The sequence below is a fragment of the Haliaeetus leucocephalus genome, unplaced genomic scaffold (assembly GCF_000737465.1).
Source record: "Haliaeetus leucocephalus isolate CR32 unplaced genomic scaffold, Haliaeetus_leucocephalus-4.0 Scaffold605, whole genome shotgun sequence".
In the NCBI taxonomy this organism is placed as follows: Eukaryota; Metazoa; Chordata; class Aves; order Accipitriformes; family Accipitridae; genus Haliaeetus; species Haliaeetus leucocephalus.
Window position 1 is genome coordinate 6215749 of NW_010973041.1, and position 14960 is coordinate 6230708.

Here is a 14960-nt window from a genome sequence, read left to right on the forward strand (position 1 = left end):
CTGGCTGAGGGCCCTGGGTCTGAGGGGTACCTCCTGGCTGAGGGCGCTGGGTCTGAGGGGCACCTCCTGGTTAATGGTGCTGGGTCTGAGGGGCACCTCCTGGTTAATGGTGCTGGGTCTGAGGGGCACCTCCTGGCTGAGGGCGCTGGGTCTGAGGGGCACCTCCTGGCCGAGGGCATTGAGGGAAGGTGGCCACCGGCAGGTCCTCGGGCCCGCTGGGGCAATGCTGCAGCCCCGCGTCTGGAAGGGGCCCACGTCCCCTTGCGCGCAAGAGGGAGCTGGGCGACGGCTCTGCTGGCCCTGACTGCAAGCTTACCCGAAGTGGGCTCATCAGTTTTACAAGCGTATGAAAATTGTAACGGTATGCCACCAGCCCTTGGTACTTGAAATTAAGCAACGCTTTCTCATTGTAGGCCTTTGCCACAGTACAGGTGAATCCCAAAATTTTGGTTTTAATCGGTACCAGGAGCGCTGCCCGAAGAGTTTTCTGCTGCAGAAGAATGGTAATACTCCTAACGCTCACGGTCCTCATTCAGGTCTGCGAGTCTGAATTTTAGAAAGCTGCATAAACTTGTATTTATCTAGAAACGCAGTTGCCACAACTACAGTAGAGGACTGCCAAGGAGATGACTGGGGGAAGCCTAACACAAAGGTGGATTTAGACATCTTTGATGGGCTCTAATGAACTTCCTGAAGAAGTTTTGCTCATGTTCTATGTTGGCTTTACATTAATGCCCTTTCATGCTAACACAGTCAAGTCCTCCACCACGACTACATTTAAGTGACATAACCTGATCTTTTTCTGCTATGCTGTAACAACAAAGACCAAACAACCTGTGTCTGATTTTAATGGAAACAAAACTCGGTTTCATAAGACTATCAGCTTTATTGATTTACTTTTATTTATGTAAGTCTATCTGTTCCAGTGTTTTTTAATTACCGTTCTGCCTACTTAACCATGTATACATTTTTAACTGGCTTCTGCTACCTGTATTCATCTTGACCAGGTCACAGAGCAACCTGAGTCTTCAACAGTGGCCAGTTACATCACGGGTGACCCTGCTTTTGCAATAACACACTGCAGATGTCAGTACTGCATATTTCTATCTTAAATTACTGGAATTGGAAGCATGCATTCTCAATGGTGGTAAGTAGTTTGTCACTATAAGGAATGATTCAGAGAGGAAGTGTGCTGCACAACATATTAAAAATTATTCAGAAATCACATCTTTTCTCTCCCTTAGTAGCCCACCAAGTTGCACCACTGCGATTTCTACTGTTCCTTTCATAAAAAGCTGTTTATAAACACCTCACACAGCAAACAGGAAAGTATTTTTGGCAGCAAGCCTGAAGAAATAAATCATTATATTTATAAAGAGAACAAGTTAAAAAAAAGTAATATAAACATGCTTTAAAGAAAGTAACAAGGAAGTGTATCAGTTGAAGAAAATACAGGACTTAGACTGGAACAAACCTCCTTGTTTTGTTCCAGTCTAGTATGTCTTAAACAGCCAATTAGCTGCTGTTTAAGACATACTTCAATACTGAGTAATTAAGCTACACACAAAGGCTACTTCAAACTGCATATGTGTTGTTTGCACATCTAAATTCAAAGCACAGCCATAGGAAAGTGTCAAAATTATGTTGAGAGGTCATCTATTCTGTTTTTCTGCTCTACAACTAGATCAACTACGTAAATGATTCCTGACATACTTGTCTAACCTGCTCTTTATAGTGACAGTGATGTAGAATTCACAGCATTCCCAGGCAGTCTGTTCCAATACTTCACCCTCTTTGTAATCTGAAAATGGTACTCTGAGGTTCAACCTAACTTCTAGTTAAATTGTTAAAGTCTTTTTTTCAGTTCACAAGAGACTCTCAACAGCCTTCATGATCTGGAATCAGGTTTGAATCAGCCACTGAAATGAGTCACAGATCACCTGCCTCTGAGGTCACCTGCCCAAGTCCTGAGCTAATTTATGCAGAAAGACAATTAAAGATTCAGGAGGGTAGCACAGATCAGTCTCCCAACATGCTGATCCTTACGGCTTAGGCAAATTTAGCTTATTTCCTACAAAAATCTGTCTAATGAAAATACAGGATAATATCCACATAGGTTTTCTGTTGTGGATAGGATAAGGTTTTTAATCTTTTCACTGTCAAACTTAAAGGACCTAGTTTGTAATTACAATGTTTTCTTTGGCCCTAATAGCATTAAATCTTGTTAACCAGAACGCATCTGTACCAGTATTTGCTTCCATTTCTCTTCGTTGTAATAAGAAAACAGTTGTGATGGTCAAAGTAATTGAACTCATCCAGAGATACTTGGAAGTTTCCTGTGCAGTTTTTCCTTGCAGCTGTCTAAATGGAGATAACTGACAATCAGAAAGGCAAGCAGGATTAAACATCTCTTCAGTCATCTGTATTTGTTATGTCTCCTTTGCAGACAGTGAGTGTTACTATGTCATCTAAATCACATTCTTTTTGTAAGGATGTTTGGCATAGATTACACTACTTATTCTGACATATAAGGACAAAATATTTGATACTTAATGGCTCTTTTAGCAAACAGATTTTTAAAAACACAGCAAACATCTTCAGCCAGACTGAATAAATGTAATTCATCTTTGTTAACAGATCACACAGCTATTGATAATGCAGTTGCATTCTCGAACAGCTTGCTATCAAGCACTTCTTTCCAGCTAGCAATGAAAAGAGTAACTGTAACTGGATGGAAGGTTCCTTCCATCTGAATTCTGCCTCTCTTGCCTATTTAAAATGAATCAGACTAATAACTGGTTTCTGGTTATCCACTTAATTTCCAGAATAAGCAACAGCAATTGTTGAAGCAGAAATAACTGAAAAATTGGCTGACCCTCTTCAGCTTCTAATGAAAATGCTTCAGTAAATATTATGCAGAAGAAAAGCATTTTCTTGTACTGAATTTTGCTACAAAGGAAATATGACCACTCAAATTGTTTGCAGCATTTCTGTCTGTAACCTCAGGTGCCCCTATGCCACTGTCTCAACTCCTGACAAGTGAGGTCAAGATGAAAAAAGAAATGGGAATTCTGCAAAAGCATTAGAGACACCTGAGTTTAAACCTTAAATATTGAATGCTTCTCTACAATTTCCCTGGAGGATAGGCCTTGGATGAAACAGACATCAGAGTATGCCAGAGCATGGTAGGTGATAAAGCCTGCTGACAGTTGCTGCTAATCAGAAAAGCAGTTCTACAGAGTAAAAGGGCTGCTATCTGCGGGGTTTAGCATAGGAGTAGGAGCCCAAAGTGAGCTTTGCCATAAACTCACTGTGACCTTCGATAAGATAACCCCTTTCTGCCTCTCTTCGCTTCTCCCTCCCACTTAGTTATGAAACAGGGATAATATTCCTACATAGGTGTGTTGAGGCTTAATACCATAAAAGTGGGTCTGAGATGATGCATGTAAACTTCTCTGATAGAAGCTTTCATGTCACTACAATCTGCCTCAGTTTTTAAACCACAAGGAAGCAGCGTCAATCAGTTTATGGGGCAGCATCCTAATGCTTCTGGATCTTGGAATGTCATGCAAGAAGACTGATGAGTAGTCGCTGCTTCTGGTTGTTTCATGCCGTTATATGTAAGCTGTGACATTATTTTGAGGGCTATGCTGAGTGAAGGCAATAGTAAGAGGAGAGAGGCAGAGAGTCACAAAGGAAAAGTGAAGAAAAAAAAGAATAACAGCACACCCTTCATAGATTATAAAAAAAATAAATAAATAGTGTTGTGATTTTCTGAACTCCCAATAGATGAACAGACTTCTTTTCCTTTCTGATCCTAGAATACCTGCTAAAATCAGCAGAGAAAGAACTCAGCAACGAGCTTAATGCTTCCTTCTCTGCCAGGCTTCCTGAGCTCATCCACAGGGATGCTGGCCTTACTATCGCAGCTGCACAAAACATAATAACTTATAGCTAAGGCAACTGTTAATGATAATTTCTTTGATAGGTACAGGAATAAAACCAAATCCCACTGACTGTATTATCCTTCTCTCACCATTAGCTTTACATATTTGGGGGAAAGATCAGTCTAGAAGTGCTATCATTAAATGGGAAATATGGCAACTTTTCAAACTATATTATCTATGAAAATAAAAAATTCCATACACGTCTTGTGAGAAGGGAAAATCAAATATTGACTACAGACTATAAACTGAACAGTTCTCCTCAAGCTGTTCAGGCAGCTGGGGATTCTTTTCCCTATGGCTTCTTTCCCTACAGACCAACCATATTTTGTCACCTAGCAATCTCACATTTGCATCAACACTTTGTAGTGAGAAAGAAGAGGGGAAGAATCTAATAACCAAACCTATCATAGTAAATACCTTTACCTTCACTCCCTGGGTTGTTTTGTACGCAATTCAGCTTTCACATGCTGTTTATCCAGTTTGAGGAAACCATTTTTACCTCAATTAGAAAGCACCTCAAGTTACTGTATTTTTAGACTCTGGGAACACAAAGCCAGAAGGATGAGTTGGATTTCAGATTTCTATCATCATGCCTTCATTTTTGGTATATATAGAGAGAGTGCTTTTGTTTTATTACAAAACCAGCATGAGCTCTGCTCTTTAGTCTTTAAAAATTCAGTTAGATATAACTCTATTATTTCTACATTTACTGGCAATCAGAAGAGAAAGAGACCCTGGGTGATGACATTCATATGTTGTCATAAATTGTAGTGAAGATATAAGATGGACATTTCTAGGGAAATAAAAGGTCACCTAGTCTTTTTTTTTTTTTTTTATTAATTGCAAAGCTCTTTATCTTCAAATAGTTTACAATATTCCCACAAGACTCTTCAAGACTATCTGTAATGCAGCTATCCAGAAATTGATTGGCAATAAGAGACCACTTGCCACAGTAATTAAAGGTTGAATTCTGTCTAGTACTGAACATTTGTTATTGCACCACAAAAATACAGTAGCTAAATGACAAAATCATTGACCTTTACTGCGATTTTGTCTACTACCTGCTTCTTCCCACCAGGAACAGAGTATGTGTTAATCAATAGGACGTAAATAAAAATTAGGGATCAGAGATGCTTAAAGATGATGGAAACTTCTCTATAAAAGCAAAAGAAAGTATTTTGGGGATAGGTGTTCGCATTCTAAAGGGTCCTAAAAATTTGGAGGAAAAGACACAATTAGACTAGTCAATTGTTCCATTTTATATACACCCAAAATTAGGAAGGTTACTGTACATCTCTGATAAAGGGTCTGTGCATGAAAATGCATTTTTGTATGTACTGGCTTTGGGACACTGCTTGTCAAACCATAAAAACACAGATATTTGATACAAATATTTGTTGGCTTCTGGAGAGTTTTTTTAAGCACTGTCTAGGATAAAAATACTTCCAAATATTAAAATATTTCCAAATTAAGATATTTCCAAAATGAAACTGTTCTTTAAATTTAATCATCCCTGCTTTAATCTGAAAATTTAGGCAGAGAAGTGTCACTGTAGATAGCACAACAGCTAGGAAACAGGGAAAATTAAGCTGTTGCTTAATTATGATCACTGTTGAGGTGAAATGCTTAAAAAAACAAAGCACGGCTGGCAGAAAAACACTCAGAGATGTCTCTGTATTAGAAGTGTAGAAACATCTATAGGCATTATTAACTTACCTTGTGCCTAAGGAAAAAATAGCTACATCTTGGAAATCATGAAATTTAGAAATAACCTACTCTGCTTTTATAGTTCTTTTTTTTCCTCTTTGCATACAAAAAAAGACCCCTTAATGACGACCTGAGCGTTTCACTGCAGGGTATTGTGAAATTAAAATATAGTGCATATTAACTGTGCCTTTCTAATGGTCTCTGAATGACAGATTTGTCCAGCACAGCCTTTCTCAAACAGCAGCTTTTCCAGATCTTGGGAACCCAGATTTCTGAGCATATTTTTTACTCAATAACAAAATAATTTTTACTCAAAACAGTTCAACTTTGACTTATACTTAGTGATCCTTCTACACTTACGATTCTAAAGACAATTATGCACAAAGTGAACACTTGGGTCTATATAAAATATTTAAGACCCAGAATCAAAATTTTGGGCATGTTTTAAATTTGTTGTAGCTTATCTTCCTGACGAATGCATGGCCAACTTGCATTCTAGAATATTGCCCCAAAATTAACCTGGACAAGGCAGTCAATAAGCACATGATGCATCAGTAACTGCTTTTCTTGGACTACCTTCCTGACCTTGTAATTAAAATACACTTTAGAGTTGCAGAAGAGGCACTGCAATTGTTTTCGGTCATGTGCAATATTCCTCTCAAAACTCCTGTGATAGCATTACAAAGATGGAAACTGAGACAAATGATATTTGTCTAAACCCACAAAATACCCATAGATTAATCTGAGCAAGAAATTGAAGTTGGTTTTACAAATCACTGTCAGTTGTAACCTTTAAATCTGTAGGCAAAAAAAGTCCATATAAAACCAGAAACTTTACCTAGAAAAATGTACAGAAAACAAATAAACAGATAAAAAACCTGTCTCTCTCTCCCCACACAAACCTTGATGTGGGTAACGTGTGGCTACTATGCCTCTCTAATGAGTAGTTAATGAGCTACTCCCACAATTAATCCTCTTTTTGCCTTCTTGGAGAACTTTCTATAAACCAGAAGAACTTGATATTCAAATAATATAAGTCTGTGGGAACTAAATGACAATTGCCTATTTAGTCCTGCAGTAGGCTGAGTATTTTTTTTCTTGCTATGTACTACATCAACTCACTGTCTAATTACAATTACAGAATTTTTTATTTTAGTTGAAGTACAACTATTTAATCTGTGACATTCTACAGCTACATAAATCAAATATCCCAATTTACAACTGTCTTAATAATATAACACTGTGCATTAACATAGCATTAAGATCCAGGTAAGTGATTTTACACTTCCTTCCAGTCTTTGAAACACCAGGGGTGTTTTAAAGTTAGGGTCCCATCATTGGGAGAGTAAGTGAAAAGACACATACATGTAAGCTTAGCAGGATAGTTGTTTAGATTGGATCCCAGACTTTGAAAGGGAAAAAAAAAAAAAATCAGGATCAGTCAGCAGGATTTCTCAACTTGCATTCAGCATCTTAATCAAGACTATTGCTTCTATGCAATTGATGTGCAAAGTTATCAGCAATTTTCCTGTTAGATTCCATGAGACAGTAAGTGACTGAGATATCCCAGGCAAGGCAGGATGTTGTTGCTAACATCTTACGGTTATGTGAGACCCTTCAGAAGTAATTTCTTCCTTATCTATTTTCCTGCTGATGAGTGGCAATAATGACTCTGAAAATATTTTTTCAAGGGCCTTGATTAAAATCTGATGCATCGAAATAAAAACTAAGTGAAAAGTGTAATCTTCCCGTATTACAAAGTTGGGAGAATCTAAGCCCCACAGAATAAGCAACTTGTGCTACAGCTAAAGATAAAGATACACAGTAACTGAACACCTTCCTCAAAGAAAAACAATTTACACAAGCAGCAGTCATAGTCCTGCACTGAGTGCTGAATAAAGGGCTCCATAAAGATTTCCAGGAAGTTCTTCAGGAATCTTACAAGCATACGTAGTGTGCCTTGAAGGTGAAGTTAGCCCAGGCCATCTTGTGACAGGCAGGCTGTAACCAACAGTGCCAACCCAGGGCAGAAAGAGAGAAAAAGACGTTTATGCCTTAAGAAGTCTTGGCATCAAGAAGCATGGTGTTGTGTATTAACTTTTATATCCCTGTGATTGAATGATCTTATCCTGGGAGATGCTTAAACTTTAAGAACTCAAATAGCATAATTGCATTGTCGTTTACTGTTGAAACAGAAGGCACACAACAATTGGGGCAAATCTATCAAAATTTCAACCAGTTCAGTATCTGATAGACCAATGAACGCTCTGAGAAAGAGAGTAAGCTTCTTGAAACACATACAGGAACAGCGTGAACCCTTTATGCTTTTGACAAGATAATTAAAGCCTCAGCAAGAGGGAATTTGAAGCTATCCAGTCACTCTGAGAACATACACACAAAAAGGAAAAGAGTACGTAACACAACCAAACTTCATATATGAAGGAAGGGGTAGAAACAACTCTCAGCTAATAGACATGACAGAAGAGAGTATTTAGGTACCAAACCCTTTTCAGAAACTTACTGTGCTCTTAAATAGAAAAACTATTTTCACAGCTTTGTAAAATGATGAACCTTAGTTACACAATTGTCAAGGTATTTCCAAATCTGTTGAGCAGATGAGTCAAATTCTGCATATACATGAATGACATTTTGCTGAACGGAAATTAATTATTAAATCTCATACTGCTTTGGGGCAATTTGGCCAGAAGAGAGAACTGGATATAAGCGGGGAGGGAAGGAAAGAACAGATTAGAAATGCTGAAAAATCAGCGAGTCACATTGCCATGTTCTTTGGCAAGAACTAAACCTGATAATTTCAATTTTTTGTCCATTCTTAACTGAAAGTTTTTAATTAGAAAAGAACCCACAACCCTCCCTCTAAGCACCCACCCACACTGCTGTGACTAAAATAGTTTATGGAGCTACAGGCTGTTCTTCCCAGACCATCAGCAGAATTCATAGTACTGAACAGAATAGTTATCCTAATTTCTTCAGCATTTGAAATAGCCTTAAGTGTCTTTTTTTAAGATCTTATTTTTTAAAAAAACTTCATTTTAATTTTTATAGGCAGTGATACTTATACCGAACAGTGTTCGCAAATACATTCTCTAGGTGTGTGCTACATACCGTCATAGCAGGGTAGAAATAGAAACTATATGTCCAACCACAGAGCTGCAAACCTGCAGCATTATGCAGTATTCTTCAATCAGTCCTCTTTTTAAAAGTTTCCAAGCATGGAATAATGTGGCTTTTCCAACTGATATGGGCTCTGGATGGTAAAAAACTCCACACAAAATCCTCAATAAAAACTATTCTATACCCTTCATCATACAAGCAGTATGCACACACAAGAGAACATGTTAAACCATAGCTGGAAGAACACTTTACACAGTTCATTTAATGCAGGTACTAGAGAAGGCATGCCTTTGCTTTTCAACCAAATGATTTCTAATGCTTGCATTAAAAGCTAAGATTCTCTCAGATGGACACTGACTAGCTGTACTTGAAGCAGATTGGAAATAAAAAACAGGACCTAAAAGCATTACCCTGATGAACTGACATAGCCTACGCAGCAAATATTAAGAAGTGGGGATGATCACTAACTTGAGACTGAAGTATCTCCTTATAAAAGCTCTTTCGGAGTCAGGCAACTCAAGTTGCTCCCCTACACTACCCTTGAGAGGTTCGTTCTCATTTTTAATGGACAATTTCTCTCATTTTTTGCAGCACCTGAGTTGAGTTTCTGGTTGACAGCAAAGGCATTGGTCTGGAAACGGTCTGTGGGAAGATTCACTTATCTGATGTCTCTTTGCCCCTCTGCCTCTACCTCCTATGCTTCTTCTCACCTACGTGTTCTACCACATGACTTCCACTTTCATATCTTTTGTTTAGACATACCTGTACTCACCAGCTACACTCTGAAGTACTCAAGTCTAAGTATCCACGCGCACTTAAGAAATGCAAGAGGGGATTTTTATTTTATTTTTAAAACATACATTACCTTGTTTCCAGCTCTGTAAATGGGTGAGTCCTGGGCCTGTAGAGTAATCTTTTAGGACTGATCCAAACCATATGAGATCTTATCTGTTGGCAAATTCACCAGTTACTGCCCTTTCTGTTTCAGCTTGCAAGTAACAGAACAAATTCTGGTATAAAAAATTTTATATCCATGCTATTTAAAAGTGATTTTTCATTTTCCGAGATGGACACTTACATTAACTACTTAGGGAAAAATAATTACTTGTGATTATTTTACAGCAGTACAACAACAGCAGATAAGAATTTGAGATGGGATTTATTTTTTGGTTAAGGAGGGAGAAAACAGGTAGGAATACCACTCTCCAACCACACTTCCTCAGGCAAACTTGGCTAAAAAAAAAAAAAAAAGCAGCCAGATTTTGGCCACCAAAAGCTAGCATTTTGTCCAGAATGCTCATCAAATATTTAAGTATCAAGGACAAAATCAAGAGTTACACTTGGGGACTACATATCTAGCCTTCAGAGAACAAGCATTTTGCTGAAAGCTACAATTCAGTCTAAACTGAATTTTATTTTTCTCCCTACAAAAGCATCTATGTTCAGAGATTGGTAATAGCATAGTTTACACTAGATTTGCTCAGTGCTCTAGTCCTAGCATTGAGACACCAGCAGTCACTAAGTACATGTATAAGACTTCAAATTCTTCAAGATCTGCTAGGCTTGGACTCAGTGGCAGACAACTAAATCCTTGTCAGATTGGCTGAGAATTTTAGCTCAGAAGGAGGCACTGTACTCCCAATGTCACCCACATACTTGTATCTATTGCTTTAGACTACTGCCTGTTTACTATCAGTCCTGAATTTTGGATGCAAGAATAAAAGGGTCTAAGTTAGTGTCATGTAACACACAAAAGGAAAGCAGAAGAGTATGAAAGAAAAGCAATCAACAAGGAAGCTGAGAAACAGGAAGCTGAAAGCAGACCATGTTTTTCAGCTACTATTTACATTTTTTTAGATCTTTGTGCAAATGATACGAACTTGAATCCTAAGGCTAGAAAAGAGTACAGCATGGTAAAAGAGAAAAGAATTCTCATTAATGAGGCCCCAAGGCTTGAAGTTTCTCTCTCATCCCTGTCTCAAAGAATGAGGCAGTTGTCAACTGCTATATTGGCTCAGGGCTGTAGGATAGATTTCCATCCTACTGAAAATGAGAATTTCTACGCTCATCAGGGGAAAGTTTAGGTGCTGCTGTTGTTGAAGATCTGCATTAGTCCTCTTAAAATATTTTTTATATAAAAAGCTTTTGCTTAGATGGCCATGTATACTAAAGAAAAAAAACAACAGAAAATAAGACACTATTAGCTGCATAATTGTAAGACAAGAAAAAACCCAAAGCAATAGACAAGAACACAGGAAAATTTGATAGAATACAGCTGTAATCACATTTATTAAAATGCATGTTACAACAACTAGAGTTAAGAAGAGTTAGGTATAGATACCAAGTAATCATCAAATATACTAACTTAAAAGAAAGAGAATATATTGAAGCATAAACAAAATCAAATTAACTGTGCACTACAAAGTCAGAAAATAGGTTTCCTTACAACTGAAAAGAAGACATAATATTAAGTCATCTCAACAGACATGGAATCCTTTTTCTGCAATGCCACAAGATGTTTACAAATGAAAGCGGTTGCTTACTAAAATATACAAGACAATTGGTTTTTTACATAAAAACATTTTACACTTCCATTTGTTCCCCAAAACACTTTTTGCCAGGTTTAAAAAACCCAAAACATGATGTTACAAATATTTACAGCATTTTCTTGTGCTAGATGAACATTTTTTATAAACTGAAAGGGAACTTTTTTGAACAGATCGTGTAAAACGAGGCAATGTCAGCAATTCTTAGCTATGCATTGTGTGTCTTGAATACAGCACTAAAAGTAGTCCATTAACCTTTTGCATTATCTTGCACCATTTGGTTCACATTACGATCTCATTTTCCACTGTGTTTCATCCACCAACAGTGGTCTCAAGTAAAGGCCACTTTGCATTGGGTCTTCCCATCAGAAAGGAGCATGAGAAAAACAGGTTTTCCACAAAATGCCTCAGTAAAACCAGAACAGTCAGTCTTTGGTCAGAGAGTGAGGTGACGTTCTGATGCAAGAATCTGCTTGGTTAGCAACCTTTGTCTTGTGCTGCTGCAGTTTGAGGATGAACATTTGCAGAAATTGGATAACATATCAAAAAGAATTGGAAAGTGCTTTAAATTAACTAAGTACAAGGGTGGTAGCTTCCTACTCATAAATAATGCACAGTTTCCAAGAACTGAAGAACTGCTTACAGTGATGACATTAGTGCGCTAAGATAAAAGCTTTCTAGATCTATCAACAGACCTTCAACTACGTCAGCATTTTTTTTCTTTGGGACTGCTCCAGGCACAATATGTTATTACTATTCAAAGTTAGAAATATGCAGGTTATGCTTGGATTCCTGCATATTGCAGTACAAAAGAAAAAAGCTGCAATGGTAAAAGCAGAGAAATAATTAAATCTGTATTGAAACAGCTATAATTCACTTCTTGTATAGTCAGTGGACAACATTCATTCTTAACAATATAAATATACAATATCCAGGGGAAAAATTTATTTATTATACTTAAGACAGCAACAGATATGAAAAAACCCTACATGTAAAACTACTGAAGGCACATAAACTTTGGTCCAATTTTGTTCCTGCCCCCCATCCTCCCCTCAATAAAACCCTGAAGTTAAATACCTCCAAATTTTTCCATTCTTTTTTGAAATAATTCACAATTCCTCACTGTTAGAATTTGCTTTGAAAAGAGCAGGCAAACAGCCTTGTATATAGCAAATAAATCATCAGAAGACAGTTAAAAGATAAAGCTAATCTGAAGAAAAAATTCTGTGCAATCTGACCAGTACACAATCCTTTCAGCACAATGGTAACAACACTAAGTCTGGTAGTCCTGCTCTAGTTAACAACATACCAGGGCAAAAGGTAAAGGTAAACCAATGCTTTTTGTAAGCAAGTGACCTCTAATTTGAAAAACAGCAGTATGACCTAATGGTATACAATGCCAAGTAGTAGGTCCACATCCCTTATAAAAAAAAACCAAAACACCAAAACTCACGACTCTCCTACTGACATGAATCGGAGGAGGGCAAGATATTTGATCACACAAACCACACTGGCAGTATTATAAAGAGAGGCAAATAGTTTTCTCAGCATACAAACACAGGTTTGCCATCTGTAATCAGAAAATGTCATATAAAGGCAAATCTCAGGTATGTGGAATATCTCAGGCATAAAAAGGACCTCAATGTATCAGTGCACAAAAAAAGTGCAATTGACAGGACCAGCTGACAAGGCAACCAAGTCAAATTATGAATCAAAGTTGCATAAATTTGTTCTCATGTTCAAAGACATTTGAAGAAATTCAAAGCAAAAGTTTTACTATTATGCATCAAATCACAGGTCATTTGAAAAGGCACTAAGCTGCTCCTGGGTTGTTAAAAAGACCTTAGTACACTTTGAACCAAGTATGCATCCACCCCAAAAAAACAGAGCTAGAGGTAATCCACAGCTGTTTTGTGGACTTGACATATACATAGGCAGAGAACTCTACCCTCAACCATTTCCAGCACCTGTAGTCAGGGTATAACCACTAGTGTTTTAGAATATAAGTTACACTGTGCACATTACCAGGTACTTCACAAATAATTTAAACAGAATTAAGAATCTATATTAAAGATATTATGAACTTGTGAAATCTCCATTCTTAGAAATACTGAAAACTTAACTGGACAATTCTCTGAGCAACTGCTCGAAGTTGGCCCTAATCTGAGTGGGAGGTAGGATTAAGGCCTCCAGAGGCTGCTTTCCAGCTTGTATCACTGTAAGAATCTGTAGAATAATCGTATTCTTTCCCAAATCCTGCTCTTCTCACAGATATCAAGGGGTCTGCTCATATATGCTTTAGAGAATCAAGAGCTGAGATGCAACTGTGCTTTGGCACTAACTAACAAGTCAAGCACAAAGTATAAGAATTATTCATTTTGTCCTGATCCTTCACTGACAATGCTTTATGATAAAAAAGGGACTATAGTTTTGCTTTTAATTATTCAAGGCAGAATACTGAATGAGATAAACTAGCCTTAACTAGGGCCTTCATTCTGCTAAGCAAACATTAAGATGTACTGTTAGTTTTAAAGCTTGTCTGCACTTCCTGTAAAAGCAGATCTCCCTAAGAGGCAGCATCTTTAAGATATACAAAAATTTAAAAGTAAGTTGACAAGAATAATTGAACTGCAGAAACAGAACAACAACAATGGAGAATTATAAAAAGATAAATGATAAACGTATATACAAAACCAAAAAGCAAACATCCACCACCTAGATTTTTCTTAAATTAAAAAATTGTGAGTCTCTGGTAACTTAAACTGTAGACCTCTACATTTCAAACTGCAAACAGTCCAAAGCTGACATTAGCTCTACTCTCAACATTAAGTTAAAGCCAAGAAATTATTCCTTTCTGGTTTTGAAAGAATGTCAGAGGCCCTCATCCCTTTATGTTTGATTAAGCTTTCCCATTTTCTGCTATATGTGCCAATGTTAGCTTTCAAATTTAAGGTTCTTTTTTTTCTGCTTTAGAGTTACATTCAGATCTAGTATGATTCCTCTCCTCTGTAGCTGTAATTCTTAAGAAAAGTGACAAAGCATTTTTCATATGGACTAGCATTATAAAAGCAATTTATGTGCAGTAAACAAGCAACATTCCCAGTCCAGCAAGATTCTCTTTAACTGATATCAGTGTGACTGCTAACAAAGCAAAACACAGACAGTATTAAGTATCTAGTAGAAAAGGACTTGTGCAAATGAACATGCCTGCTTACAACTGCACTTTGCTAAAATCATTCATGTGTCCCTTGTTAATATGGTGCTCTGGCACCACACAATTACTTAGTTTCAAACTTCACTGAACTGAATTAGCTATTTCAGAAAGGGGAAAATGGAAACACTACCTCAAATCCGAGAGATAACATTGTTTGTTATTACTAAGCCATTTAACTTTCCAGTAAATAGTACATTCTGAATATTTATTTCTTTGTGTTGTACAGCACTTATTATAGCTACATACGTATTTAGTCAGCATTCTGTCTACTGTCACATAGCACCCTTTTGTTGCAGTATAGGACGTTTGGCACCATCTTTACTATGATTGGCTGCTGTAACTCTAATTAATTTACACACAAGAAAAGAAGGCAAGCTAGTACCCTGCTGATTTTGCAAAAATATTTCAGAG

The 14960-nt window shown here is 37.3% G+C and overlaps 1 protein-coding gene across 1 annotated transcript in view; it reads right to left on the reverse strand.

Moving 5' to 3' along the window:
* The window catches only part of SUSD1 (sushi domain containing 1), a 56323-nt gene extending 55791 nt beyond the window's left edge, over nucleotides 1–532 (reverse strand). Inside the window, exon 1 of the mRNA XM_010578186.1 lies at nucleotides 130–532. Within this exon, the coding sequence (XP_010576488.1) occupies nucleotides 130–532 (403 nt within the window). The remainder of the gene's footprint in view (nucleotides 1–129) is intronic.
* Nucleotides 533–14960: the final 14428 nt, after the last annotated feature.